Raw genomic sequence first — 14,653 nt, 5'->3', positions numbered from 1 at the left:
ATGATCCAGTTTCTCAGTTTTTGATATGTGCACATCTCTGTGGATTGGTTAAGTGTGTGTCTGTACAACATACTTTTTTGAGGTGACATGACAGAAGTGGGTTTCACTGAGTTATTTGAAAGAGGAGAGGCTGATGGTTTAGTTAGGCAAACAGGGATTAGAAGAATGTTCCACACAAGGCGGTTTTGCATGAGGAAGGCTCTGAGACAGTAATTGAGGGATGCGGAGCGGTGGGATGCAGGGGGCGAGGAGAAAAGGAAAATATAACTCTCTCTTTTCCTTAGAAGTGATAGCTGCTAATAAATATTGTTTTTATCGTGCAACTTTGAACATGATAGCCTACGATTGGTCAGACCTTTTTAACTCCAGAGATATTTTTTCTTTATAAGTAAAATCAGTAATAACTACATTCTACTCGCTATGGTAAAGTCTTTGGTTATACAGCCCTATTAGCTTAAAGTTCATCACATGTCCACACTGCGCCACACCATTCCCCACAGAAGTCAATGGTTTAAGAGCTTTTGGCCATATACTCTGCCTCTTGCTTCTATAGACTTATTTTTTGTGACATTAAGGCAGAAAATAGGTATTGTGCTTAGCAGTATCTTACAGGGAAAAATAAAATGCATTTTGATCACATTTTATATTAAAGAGACCTTTATAAAGGTTAATGGTGTTTTTTAAATAAATGGTTAATCATTTATATAGCTTGTAAGAATCCAATAGGTCAATAAGTGGCATATAACCATGGCTTGTAACCATCTATAGCCCCTTCTTCTAACATAGAATCATAGAACTGGAAGGGACCTTGAGAGGTCATCTAGTCTAGTACCCTGGACTCATGGCAGGACCAAGAATTATCTAGACCATTCCGACAGGTGTTTGTCTAACCTGCTCTTAAAAATCTCCAAGGATGGAGATTCTACAACCTCCCTAGGCAATTTATTCCAGTGCTTAACCCCACTCTGACAGGAAGTTTTTTCTAATGTCCAACCTAAACCTCCGGTGCTGCAATTTAAGTCCATTGCTTCTTGTCCTATCCTCAGAGGTTAAGAAAAACAATTCTTCTCCCTCCTCCTTGTAACAACTTTTACGTACTTGAAAACTGTTATCATGTCCCCTCTCAGTCTTCTCTTTTCCAGACTAAATAAACCCAACTTTTTCAATCTTCCCTCATAGGTCATGTTTTCTAGACCTTTCATCATTTTTGTTGCTCTTCTCTGGACTCTCTCCAATTTGTCCACACCCTTCCTGAAATGTGGCACCCAGAACTGGACACAATACTCCAGTTGAGGCCTAATCAGCATGGAGTAGAGTGGAAAAATTACTTCTCGTGTCTTGCTTACAACACTCTGCTAATACATCCCAGAATGATGTTCGCTTTTTTTGTAACAGCATTACAATGTCGACTCATATTTAGCTTGTGGTCCACTATGACCCCCCAGATCCCTTTCTGCAGTACTGCTTCCTAAGCAGTCATTTCCCATTTTGTACGTGTGCAACTGATTGTTCCTTCCTAAATGAAGTACTGTGCATTTGTCCTTATTGGATTTCATCTTATTTACTTCAGACTATTTCTCCAGATCATTTTGAATTTTAATCCTAACCTCCAAAGGACTTGCAACCCCTCCCAGCTTGGTATCGTCTGCAAACTTTTTAAGTGTACTCTCTATGCCATTATCTAACTCATTGATGATGATATTGAACAGAACCGGACCCAGAACTGATCCCTGTGGGACCCCACTCGTTATGTCCTTCCAGCATGACTGTGAACCATTGATAAGTACGCTAAGATCAAGTGCAGTATCTGTTCTTATCAGTTTAATCTCTGGTAATGGTTATCCAACCATTTTGCACCCACCTTATAGTAGCCCCATCTAGGTTGCATTTCCCTAGTTTGTTTATGAGAAGATAATCCGAAACAGTATCAGAAGCTTTACTAAAGTAAAGATATACCTCGTCTACCCCTATCCACAAGGCTTGTTACCCTGTCAAAGAAAGCTATCGGGTTGGTTTGACACCATTTTTTTTTTTTGACTCTCACTTGTCACCTTATTATCTTCTAGATGTTTGCAAATTATTTGCTTCATTATCTTTCCAGGTACAGAAGTTAGGTTGACTGGTCTGTAATTCCTTGGGTTGTCCTTATTTCCCTTTTTATAGATCTTTTTAATAGATTTATAACCATCTAAAACACATGCTGCTCATGTCTCCATCAGGCTTAGAAAACCTACTAATTATTTATTGAATATACATTGTTTATAAACTAAATATACATTGTTTATAAACATCTGTGTTACAGAAAGTGTGACCTTCATTTCTGTAACATGTAAAATGTTGTTATACTTCTGCTGATTTTTTTTTTCTGGACCTTTCTTCCTACCTTTGGTGTTTTTCTCCCAGCATCAGGGTACAAATGACATCAGCAGTTAAGCTGTTGCAGCAAACTTTCCCAAGTTTGCTTAACTCTTGTGCATATTTTTAGAAGGAAATTACATTAACAATTTACCAAAACTTCTTGCCTCCAATCACACAGACAGATTACTAGTGTTACTATGTCACAATTACTAATAGTCCATCACCCACAGGTGGAATGATTTACAGTGGTTAATAGTGTGGACTTATAAAGGGAAATAATTTAGCTTCAGATATTTTTATCCACTGATGTAAGTGCTCCTGTTAGGTGGAAGTAGTTTTTCTACTCTAAGGTCTGACCCATTCAATGTTTTGCATTGAAATACTTCTGTCTTACTCTGTAGTTACCTGTTGCTCCTGAATCCACAAAATGGAAGCTCACATATATATGTTGGTTGGGATTCAGTAGTGGGCAGGAGGTAACTAATGGCCTAAAATAACAGCTAGAGGTTTTAGAGAGAAGAAAAATTTGTTTGCATGGATGCCTGTTTATAGCAAATAACTGTAAAGAAAGCCCTTAGCTCCTTTAGCTGATGATAGAATCATAGACTATCAGGAGGTCATCTAGTCCAACCCCCTGCTCAAAGCAGGACCAGTCCCCAACTAAGTCATCCCAGCCAGGGCTTTGTCAAGCCTGATCTTAAAAACCTCTAAGGAAGGAGATTCCACCACCTCCCTAGGTAACCCATTCCAGTGCTTCACCACCCTCCTAGTGAAAAAGTTTTTCCTAATATCCAACCTAAACCTCCCTCACTGCAACTTGAGACCATTACTCCTTGTTCTGTCATCTGGTATCACTGAGAACAGTTTTGATCCATCCTCTTTGGAACCCCTTTTCAGGTAGTTGAAAGCAGCTATCAAATCCCCCCTCATTCTTCTTTTCTGCAGACTAAACAATCCCAGTTCCCTCAGCCTTTCCTCATAAGTCATGTGCTCCAGCCCCCTAATAATTTTTGTTGCCCTCTGCTGGACTCTTTCCAATTTTTTCCACATCCTTCTTGTAGTGTGGGGCTCAAAACTGGACACAGTGCTCCAGATGAGGCCTCACCAATGTCGAATAGAGGGGAATGATCACATCCCTTGATCTGCTGGCAGTGCCCCTACTTATGTAGCCAAAAATGCCATTAGCCTTCTTGGCAACAAGGGCACACTGTAGACTCATATCCAGCTTTTCGTCTACTGTAACCCCTATGTCCTTTTCTGCAGAACTGCTGCCTAGCCATTTGGTCCCTAGTCTGTAGCAGTGCATGGGATTCTTCTGTCCTAAGTGCAGGACTCTGCACTTGTCCTTGTTGAACCTCATCAGATTTCTTTTGGCCCAGTCCTCTGATTTGTCTAGGTCCTTACTTTGTACTCTCCGGAGAAGTTTCCCATGCATCAGCCAATCCAAGAGAGTGGGTTATAAGTCCTATGGAAGGAGCTGGGGAGTAAGCTACAAAAGGGCATGTGATCACAGAACACTCCTAAAGATCTAGCACATCTTATAGAGAGAGTCCATACATCAGCCTCCCTTGTAGTGGAGGAATGCCAGGGGCTCATGGTGAGCTGAAATACAAGTCCCACTTGCCCAAATAATGCAGAACACCATGGTATTGGAACCAGCGTCGCCAGTAAAAACTTAGAGCATGGGCCATTGGAGAGCATGGGAATGCTGATTTACTCTGAGCTCTGTGTAAGATGTTGATTCAGCCATTGCTGTTTTACATGATAAATATTTTATGCATTTGGAGGGGGATGGAATTTAATCCTTGCTTTTCTCTGTGTAAGGGCACATAGCTCATATAGAGGGGCTTCTATAAAGGGGTGAGGCTGCTTCTTCGTAGACTCACTTCCCACCTTCTGAACGTACCACTCCTTTTGAGCCTATGCTCCTGCATGTGCACTTGGCTGGTTTGATTTCGCTCAGGTTTATGAAAATAATTCCCAAGACATTTTAGTCGTACCATTCTTGTATGATTAAAAGCATGATGAAAATTACTATATTATGTGGATAATGAGTCTGAAGTACAGTGTAGTGGCTGGAAAACTGAGACTAGTATTTTCTTCCAGTTGCACAGTAAGCTTCTGGAGACAGAACGCCAGCTAGGGGAAGCACATGGTCGACTGAAAGAACAGAGACAACTCTCTAGTGAAAAACTGATGGACAAGGAACAGCAGGTGGCTGATCTGCAGTTAAAACTTTCTCGTGCTGAAGAGCAGGTAGGAGTAATACACATGATCAGATTTCACCGTTGTTGTAGTGATGTTTTGTGTATTCTACTTGCAACATCCTTCTCATGTTGGTGTTTACAGAGTTAGTGCCCAACTGACAGCTTTGACTAAGTTTGTTAAAACTTAATTGCATTTTTTAAAAATCCTCATTAAAAAAAATCTACTATTTTTCTTTCGGCAAAATAGTCTATAGGACAGTTACTTTTTTGTTTTTAGAAGCCTAAGAATTATTTCCTTGCCTAGAGCCTAAATGTGCGAGGTGCTTTACAGATAAATAAAGGATATAGCCATGGCACTTGAGGACTTTGAGGCTATGGATCTGAGCATGCAAAAAGATCCCCAATGCACAGAAACTTATGCCATGCATAGCAGAGTTGGGTATGCATATCTTTTTATGGGATCAGGGTCCAATTGAAGAAGTAATAGACATAATGTGATTATAGTGAATAATGTGTAGGGGGGAATTGGTGTCAGAAAACAGTAATTTTACTACTCTATTAATAGGTCAAGTTTTTTTGCAATAGGGCACTACCTTAGTAACAAATATTTGCTGTTGACCTGTTTATATTAGCTATATGCAAATGTGCCAAATATCTAAGAGTGGTACATTTTCAAAGTTTTACTGCAGTTTAGAAGACACCTCCACTCTTAGACTTTAATGAGAGTCATACAGCTAACACTGCAATGCTTTGCATGTTGGCTCCAGAAAATCTGTTAAGGTAAGCAGAGCGTAAGGGCAGGTATATACTTAAAACGCTGCATCAGCACAACTGCATTGATGCAGCTGTGCTATTGCAGCGCTTTAATGAAGACGCTCTATGCTGATGGGAAAGAGCTGTCCCGTAGGTGTAGTTAATCCACCTCCCTTAGAGGCAGTAGCTATGCTGACGGAAGAAGGTCTCCCACCGACACAGCGCTGTCTACACCGGGGATTAGGTCTGTATAACTACGTCGCTCAGGGGTGTGGATTTTTCAGACCTCTGAGCAACGTAGTTATACCAGTGCATGTCTGTAGAGTGGACCAGCCCGAAGTTGCTACTAAAACTGCTAATGATAATTAGCACTTAGAATACTTTATGAATATAATTTACTTCAACTCTACCTTATCCATAGGAAAAAAGACTAAATCTCCTTTAACAGTTTGGTGTTAAGATGTAAAATAATGCATGTCTGATACTTGGGATAATTTTTGTTATTTAGAATTTACCTACTGTCAGTGTTGAGAAGTACTTCAGTGCTGTGTTCGTTCTTTGCTATAGAACTGGTATGACAAATTACTATTTTTACACCTGTTTGAAATGTTAAACTGTTTAGTGTACAGTCTTTCAGTATTAGAGTAAATGATAAATGTTATTGAACTACTGAATTGTGCTTGTCAGTTTTCAGTCAACAGTCCGTGACTGTTTTTTTAAGCTAAAGGAAAAAGCAGCAAATTGCACTGAATTACAGCATCAGTTAGATAAAGCAAAACAGCAGCATCAGGAGCAACAAACTCTTCAGCAAAGCACTACAGCAAAACTCCGAGAAGCCCAGGTAAAAAAAAAAACAAAAAACCAACCCACACATTATTTTCAAACTAGTGTACTGCAGCAGTTAATATTGCCTGTGCATTGCAACATGTAAACAAGCTGCATGATTTCCTCATGTAAAACATTTTCTTTTTTTAATTAAATTTCAAAATAGAATATGTAGTAAGTATTTGTGAAATTTGATATCTAACATGTCATGCATCAGGAATAACTTTTAAGGTCCCTATACTTAAAGAAACTATTTAATTCATTTTTAGAATGATTTGGAACAAGTACTGCGTCAGATAGGAGATAAGGACCAAAAAATTCAAAACCTTGAGGCCTTGCTACAAAAGAGTAAAGAGAACATCACCCTGTTAGAAAAAGAAAGAGAGGACTTGTATGCGAAAATTCAAGCAGGGGAAGGAGAAACTGCAGTTCTGAACCAGCTGCAAGAGAAAAACCATACTTTGCAAGAGCAGGTAAGAAATGCAAAAGCCTAATTGGTTGGGTCATTACACTAATTGAATCTATTTCCCTATGTTAAGTTCTCCTCACACTTTCTATGGGTCATCTTAATTATCACTTCAAAATTTTTTTTTCTCCTGCTGATGATAGCTGATCTCAATTGATTAGACTCTTCCTGTTGGTATGCATACTTCCACGTTTTCATGTTCTCTGTATGTATAAATATCTCCTGTCTGTGTGTTCCATTCTATGCATCCGAAGAAGTGAGCTGTAGCTCACGAAAGCTCATGCTGAAATAAAATTTGTTAGTCTCTAAGGTGCTCCTGTTCTTTTTGCGGATACAGACTAACACGGCTGCTACTCTGAAACCTGGCAAAAGCCTCGAATACCCTTAAGAAAGTTTGTGTAAGGGTATGGCTACACTTACAAATCTGCAGCGCTGGTAGTTGCAGCGCTGGTTGTCCAGCTGTGCAGGGCCAGCGCTGGTGTGTGGCCACACTCACAGCTACCAGCGCTGCAGTGTGGCCACATTTGCAGCATTTGCAGCGCTGTTGGGAGTGATGAATTATGGGCAGCTATCCCAGCATTCAAGTGGCAGCAACGTGCTTTTCAAAAGAGGGGGGTGTGGGGCAGTGTGACAGGGACCGGGGGGGGGGGGAAGAGAGAGTGGATTTTTGGAACCGACACTGTGCAAAATCAGAATTTTCCCACCCCCTTACTGTTAACTGCAAACAGCCTGCATCCAACATACTCCCTTTCCCCCCTCTGCCCCCTCCCCCGTTTCTCTCAAGCAAAGCAAACACTCAACCCCTGCAGGGGGTTATCTCATTTCATTGTTGACAGTAGTTACAGATTAATGACAGCAAACAGGAGCTATGTTTGAAGCAGCTCCAGGTGCACGGAGCCCGGAGCTCGAATTGACAACAAAACAAAGAGAGGCTGCATAACAAAACAAAGGGAATAATTTAGTTAAAAGCATTCTGGGATACTCCTTATACCCTGGAGGCCAATAACAGCGCTGGTGAGTGTCCACACTTGATGACCAGCGCTGCAGAACCAGCGCTGCAACCCTTATACCCCAAGCAGACCTGGGTGTACGGCCAGCGCTGCAGCCAGGGAGTTGCAGCGCTGGTTGTGCCCTGCAAGTGTGGACGGGGTGTAATTGCAGCGCTGGAAAGCCTCTACCAGCGCTGCAACTTGCAAGTGTAGCCAAGCCCTAAGAAGAGTCTCTTTTGTTTCTATCTCCCAGTCTGCAGCTTCAGCCTCCACTGTACTTCGCTCTTTCTTGGATACTGTATTTTTTTAGCATCTCTTTATAAAATTCACAAGATTTCTGTGACATTTCCCCCCCCTCCCCCTTCTTGTTCTGATAGCAATACATTTTGGTGCTTCACATCCAGGTGCACAAGTTGTGCACTTGGATATGGAGGATGGTGTTATACAGACAATCAAAATGATTTTTTTTTCTTACCTCTATGGAAATCTAATTGATAACATATTTGAACAAGAAAACACATAACATACACTGAATATGATTTAATGAAAAGATCTTTGAAGTTGGAATTTACAATCACAGTGTACCATCTGAAAGGTATATTAGATATTTTTAAGGTATTTTTAAAGTAATTTTAGCTGCATAATCTTTTAAAATATGTGTATGTATATACACACACATTATTTTTAAAAAGCTATGCTGGAATTAGTACTGCTTGTGCATACAATTTTTACTTCATATTTTTGCAAAAGGTAGCATGATTGTATATTAGTGACTCTTTTTTGTACTTAGAGGAATTCTTTTAGTATACTGTTTCAAATACCAGTATGGTAATATTGTTGCACACTTACAAAGGTTATTAGAACACACTGGTCTCCTTTTGCAGCATATGTGCAACACATTACTAGTAATTAGAGCTGAATGTGAGTTCTCTGGCATATAGTCCATAGTGTATGCTACTGGTACAAATAAGATAGAAATGTACTAGTTCCCAATATCAGCTGTTACCTGTTTGTAACGGAAGGAACACCTGTGTCTTTTATGAGCTACTTGAAAAATATTTTGGTAGCAAACACATGTCAATTTTTTGTAAGTAATTAATGGATGTTTTTTGCCATACTTGCTATAAACTTATAATAAAACATACACAATATATAGAATACGAATATGAATTAAATGGAGTTCAATTCATGTTTGTTGCAGACATAGAGCTTTGAAACTGGCAAAGATTAAATTGATAGGGATATATTATTTTCTAGATGGCCACATGTAACTCACATTAGTGTTAATGGTAATGTGGAAATACCCTTATCCTGAAGAGTTTATAATCCAAGGTACTGATCATATGAACATTTATACACATGTCAGTGGGACTACTCATGTTGTGTAAAGTAAAGCATGAGCAGAAGTGTTTGCAGGGTCAGGCCTTAAGAAGACAGGTGAAACGTGAAAGGTGGAGGGAGAGGGATACAATCAAATGTATATAATTTTCTATTGGATTTACTTGTAAATTCTTGGCAATTACATTCTATATTCAAGGAGCAAGTGCTGTATGTTGCATTTTTCATACTTTTATGAGCTGGGAGAAACCTTATGTGTCAAGCTAAAACCTCATTCTAATTGATGAGTGAACATGCAAAAAAAAGCCCAATAGTATCTGCCTAGAATCTAGCACCATTTGGGCGGAGGGTTTTACTGGGTATTATGACCAGGAGTGTATGGGAGGAAGTAAGGGTGAGAGCACACAGAAATAGAGAGCAGACAAGAACAGAGAGAAAGAGACGCAAGAAAGCCAAGCAGGAGCCTCTGACCATGAAAAAAGCTTTTGGATTGGAGTTGGCTGTAAGCTTAGAAACTGCTCCTTTTGTTCTTGGCTCCCTCTGTATTCAGAGGCCCATCACTGTGTACATTCCTTCCAATAAACAGGACTGCAGCAAATAAAATACCATCAAATTCTACTTCCAGCTGGAACATCCCCAGGGCCCCAAACTATGACTATCCACTCAGGTGGAAAAGAGGCAATAATACATAACCAAAGGGTTGAATCCAGGTCTTCAGTGCAAAACTCAACTCAGCCTAACTATTGAACCACAACTGGTGCCTCCATGATGTGTTTATATTATTTTTCTTATAAATAAAGCAAGAGTCAACCATCCTCATCTGTCTCTCAACCTAGCCAACACTAACTGGGCACACACAAAAGGATACACACTCACAGTGTTATATTAGAGTGATCATGCTTGCTGGCTTTGAATTTCTTGTCAAAATAGTTATGCTTTAAAAAGTTGGGGTCACTCATGTATTGCACACAAAAAATAAATGCATTGTTGTTGTCCAGAAAGAGAAACTTTGTAGAATCAATAAGTGGTGAAGTTGATCAGTATTGGGGCTTCATAACCAAGACAACATGTTTTAGGGTGTTTTTAATTTTGCCTTTGGACTTTTAATTGGCAACTTATTTATATTGTAGGTAACTCAGCTAACAGAAAAGCTGAAGAATCAGTCGGAAAGCCATAAACAAGCCCAAGAGAATTTGCACGAGCAGGTGCAAGAGCAGAAGGCACATCTGAGAGCTGCTCAGGACCGTGTGCTCTCCCTAGAAACAAGCATTGGTGAACTAAATAGTCAGCTAAATGAAAGCAAAGAGAAAGTATCCCAGCTTGATTTACAGGTAATTTGCCTTTGTACTATATCCTAATGAAAAAAAAACCATCTGCACTTCATCATGGAAAAAGGTGGCCTTTGTTGAATATACAAGGCTAGTAGGCTAAGTTTCTACTAAAGTTTGCTTGTTTTGTGAGCAACAAATAACCAAATGAAGTGCAATAAGCAAGATATAATCCAGCAAGACATCAGTGGTTCTAAGATACAAGGATTGCAGCCAAAAAAAAAAAAAAAAACCCACACCAAAAAGAACACAGCCACCACCAAGGAATCAGCGAAGGAAAAGTTATGTCTCCTTAAAAGACTCAGGGTATGTCCATACTACCCCCCGGATCGGCGGGTAGCAATCGACTTCTCGGAGTTCGATATATCGCGTCTCATCTAGACGCGATATATCGAACTCCGAACGCGCTCCCGTCGACACCGGAACTCCACCACCGCGAATGGCGGTGGCAGAGTCGACGGGGCAGCCGCGGACTTCGATCCCGCGCCGTGAGGACGGGTAAATAGTTCGAACTAAGGTAGTTCGACTTCAGCTACGCTATTCGCGTAGCTGAAGTTGCGTACCTTAGTTCGACCCGCCCCCCCCAGTGTAGACCAGGCCTCAGACTTGCTGTGTGCATTAAGGCTAAGAAGCCTGTCTGAAAACTGTTTTAATGATTCTACAGTCCACATGCCAGGGTGATTTCCCTTGACTAAAAGGAGAGCTGGATTGGACCCCATAACTCAGGGTATGTCTACACTAATCGTGGATCGATGCTGCGGCGATCGATCCACCGGGGGGTCAATGTAGTGGGTCTAATGAAAGACCCGCTAAATCGACCGCAGATTGCTCTCCCATCAACTCCGGTATTCCACCAGAACGAAAAGCATAAGGTAAGTTGACGAGAGAATTTCTTTCATTGACCCAGCACAGTGTAGACACTGCAATAAGTCAACTGAAGCTATGTCAACTCCAGCTGTATTATTCATGTAGCTGCAGTTGCATAACTTAGGTGGACTTAACCCTAGAGATCTGCCTTCAGAGAGGAACAATTATTCGTAACTTTATTTTATTTTGTTCCATTCTGTCTTCAACTGTCTAAACTTTGTTAATAACTTGTGTTTTAGCTCTGATTTCTGTGTCCATCATTTCATCATGTCAGAATTACTAATAATTAGCAATAAATAGCTAGTATTATAGTGCTTGTTAGTAGGAAGAAAATTTGAGTTAATTTTCTGATGATCTTCACATTACAAACATTGTAACACTCTTCTTTTCAGATAAAAGCAAAGACTGAATTACTGCTTTCAGCAGAAGCATCAAAAGCTGCTCAAAGAGCAGATCTTCAGAATCATTTGGACACAGCCCAGAATGCACTGCAAGATAAACAACAGGTAGGAGAAATTAATGCTACTGGATCATCTAAGATAACCTTCATACAAAACCCAAAGGACAATTTGGTTTGGGAAAAAAAATCAAAGTCCTTCTGGATTTGCATTTGCATTGGAGACATTATTCAGAGTATTTGAATATGTGCTATATTTTGTCCTGTTTGCTATAAGCAGGGCCCTGTGTATTGTAATGCAGTGGTCCGCAACCTTTTTCGTCTGGCTGGCGCCAGATGACGAGCCATAGAGGACCGTGGCGGCAGATGAGCATCCACCGAAATTCCGCCGACAAGCGGCAGCGTCAATAGGCGTCGCCGCCGAAATGCTGCTGACAAACTTCGTCATCCAGAGGCGTTGCCGCCGAAAATCGGCAGCATTTCGGCGGCAACACCTCTGGAGGTCACAGCTTGTTGGCAGCATTTCGGCAGATGCTCGTCCGCTGGCCAGTACACGGGCGTACTTAGATGCCCCAGCGAGCGCCCTGGCGCCCGCAGGCACCGCTTTGGGGACCCCTGTTGTAATGTATGGAATTGACTGTGAAATCCACCCCTGCTGCAGAAATTTACTCTAGAATCTAAGCTTCCATATTATAATAGAATTGTTTCTAACCTGTGTGATTATGAAGAGAGACTTTACAAAGTATATTGAGTGTAAAACAAAGCAGTGTTGTTTTTCTGGAGTCTTCAGATTCAAGATAAAAAAAACAGACTTCAGCTAAATGAACAAACATACTTTTACTCCAAAATAAGTGTGTACACACACACACACACACACACTTGCATTAAAATAAAAAAGGGATGAATTAAAACCAATTTAGTTACTTTGGTGAAAGTCTATGTGCACTCCATCCCTAAATCAGCACGTCTCATTGGGGTGCTAATATTGAAAACAAATGATGATAAATTAACTGTCAACATGGTTAATTGTTTTGCTGCTGATTATTTCAGTAGAAACATCCACAATTTCAAACCACTTCCAAAACTAACACCGGCTCCCATGCCTTTTCGGGTGGGGAATTGATTATCAGCATAAATAGCACAAGTCCTTCTGTAGTGATTTTCATATTTAATTAATTAAAAATCTCCCATATTTTATTTTAAATGAAGCTGCTGACAAATTTGTCAGTCTCTTGCATCAGTGTGTCGCATAAGTTAGGTCCAGTTCACCATAAAACATGTGGGTCTTTTGACTATCAGTATTGCGTGTTCCATTTTTGGTAGAAAATAATATTGTTCCATGTTGAACCAATAGTTTTCAAACTATGATCCGTAAGCCATTGGTGTCTGTGGAGAGTTGACTGGTCACATGGTATTGGATGTCCTTGTTCCTGCTAAATTTAATCGACTGCTACAAATAGGTTAATATTATGTTCCCATGCATGCAATAGCAAAAATTTTTAAAAAATTTTGCTCGTGAAAAAGTTCTGCCTTAAAAGCAATTTGAAAAGAATAAGCTATTGAATATGCTGTTTTTCTCCAGTATAACATGTACATTTTTAAAAATTTCGTATGAACATTTTAGACAAGTAAATATTTAGGCATGTGTTTAGAGAACATTTTAATAATTTAAAAAAATACTCATCCTTTAATAAAAGTAACCTTTTTCAATTATATTTTACTTCATAGGAGTTAAATAAGGTCAACACTCAGTTAGATCAGGTTACGGCTACGCTGAATGACAAGCAAGAATATTGTACCCAGCTGGAAGCCAATCTTAAAGAGTATAAAGAGAAACGTCTTTATTTAGAACAGAAAACGGAGGAGCTAGAGGGACAGCTTAAGGTTTGTATTCAGAAATGAAGAACCTGAGTTTATAAAACTAGTTTTCACCATGTAAAGCAACAAAATTGTTTCATAATGCATGGTAACAGCAGTGCGGAAATTGCAGGAGGAGGATGGCCAGCCACCTAAAAAGTGTTGTTGTTAGTATTCTCTTTTCCCAGTGTTTCCTTTTTCAGCTGATGAATGAGAAAGTGGAGTTATGCCAAAACTGCCTGCACTGCCCCAACCTCCTTCCCCTCCAATTGGAACCCTGAATGTAATTCATGGAGAATATTAAGAGATGAGACATAGACCACTTCCTAAATTCAGAGCTCTCACATTTGTGTTTATATAAACTTCAAGTAACTTTATTCAAGTGCATAAGTGTTTGCAGGATCAGACCCTAATGTACACACATCTTCAGTGTATTACGTTTGAGGCAGGAGGCAAAAAGCTAGAATACAGTGACATGAGACGTGTATACAATTGCACAGAGGTGGAGTATGTTCCATTTATAAATATTTGGGTTATTTTTAGATTACAGTATTTTAAGCGTCTTACAGATATTTGACTACATTAAAATATAGAAGTATGTTTAATTTTAAATGTATGTGAAGACTAGGAGTGAGATCCTTACCCCTGCTGTAGCCCCTTTATACCTGGAGGCTGGAGGCATTTATGAACAACTGAGCAAATTTTCACTCTGGTGGTTGTGTAATGGTAACTGTAGCTTTTTCTTTTCTTTTACAGAAACTTGAAGCTGACATTCTTGAGGTTAAAGCAAGCAAAGAACAAGCTCTTCAGGAGCTACAACAGCAACGGCAGCAGTGTACAGATCTAGGCCTTAGAACAACAGAACTGACTAAACAGCTTGAAGCAGAAAGAGAAGTGTATGCTAACACTGTTTAATGCATACTGACAAATTTTAATTGTATTGTAAAAATAAGAATGGATTAAAGAAATGTTGTATGTACCTTTAAGCAGAATTTTAATTGACAAAGCCCTGGCTGGGATGATTTAGTTGGGTTTGGTCCTGCTTTGAGCAGGGGGTTGGACTAGATGACCTCCTGAGGTCCCTTCCAACCCTGAGATTCTATGATTCTATGATTACTTTTCAGACCTAGATTCAAATTTGAATTGTTCTATAAGAACAAACAAATGCATGTTTATACTCTTAGACTAGAATTGAAATTATTATTCACCTTCATGATCACCAGACCTCACCTAAAACACTAGAGTAACCCCGCACCTCAGTGAGGGTT

The 14,653-nt window shown here is 39.8% G+C and overlaps 1 protein-coding gene and 1 pseudogene across 3 annotated transcripts in view; both read left to right on the top strand.

Moving 5' to 3' along the window:
* Positions 1-14,653, top strand: part of EEA1 (early endosome antigen 1) — a 129,815-nt gene that overhangs the window by 75,530 nt on the left and 39,632 nt on the right. For all 3 annotated transcript variants that reach the window (XM_044980571.1, XM_044980564.1, XM_044980579.1), the window contains 7 exons: positions 4,465-4,614; positions 6,040-6,159; positions 6,413-6,616; positions 10,067-10,267; positions 11,524-11,637; positions 13,257-13,412; positions 14,142-14,281. In XM_044980571.1, the coding sequence (XP_044836506.1) occupies positions 4,465-4,614; positions 6,040-6,159; positions 6,413-6,616; positions 10,067-10,267; positions 11,524-11,637; positions 13,257-13,412; positions 14,142-14,281 (1,085 nt within the window). The remainder of the gene's footprint in view (positions 1-4,464; positions 4,615-6,039; positions 6,160-6,412; positions 6,617-10,066; positions 10,268-11,523; positions 11,638-13,256; positions 13,413-14,141; positions 14,282-14,653) is intronic.
* On the top strand, positions 1,750-1,866 carry LOC123362319 (annotated as a pseudogene).

Source organism: Mauremys mutica, chromosome 1, assembly GCF_020497125.1.
Source record: "Mauremys mutica isolate MM-2020 ecotype Southern chromosome 1, ASM2049712v1, whole genome shotgun sequence".
Classification (NCBI taxonomy): Eukaryota; Metazoa; Chordata; order Testudines; family Geoemydidae; genus Mauremys; species Mauremys mutica.
This window is presented reverse-complemented; position numbering and strand designations above follow the sequence as displayed.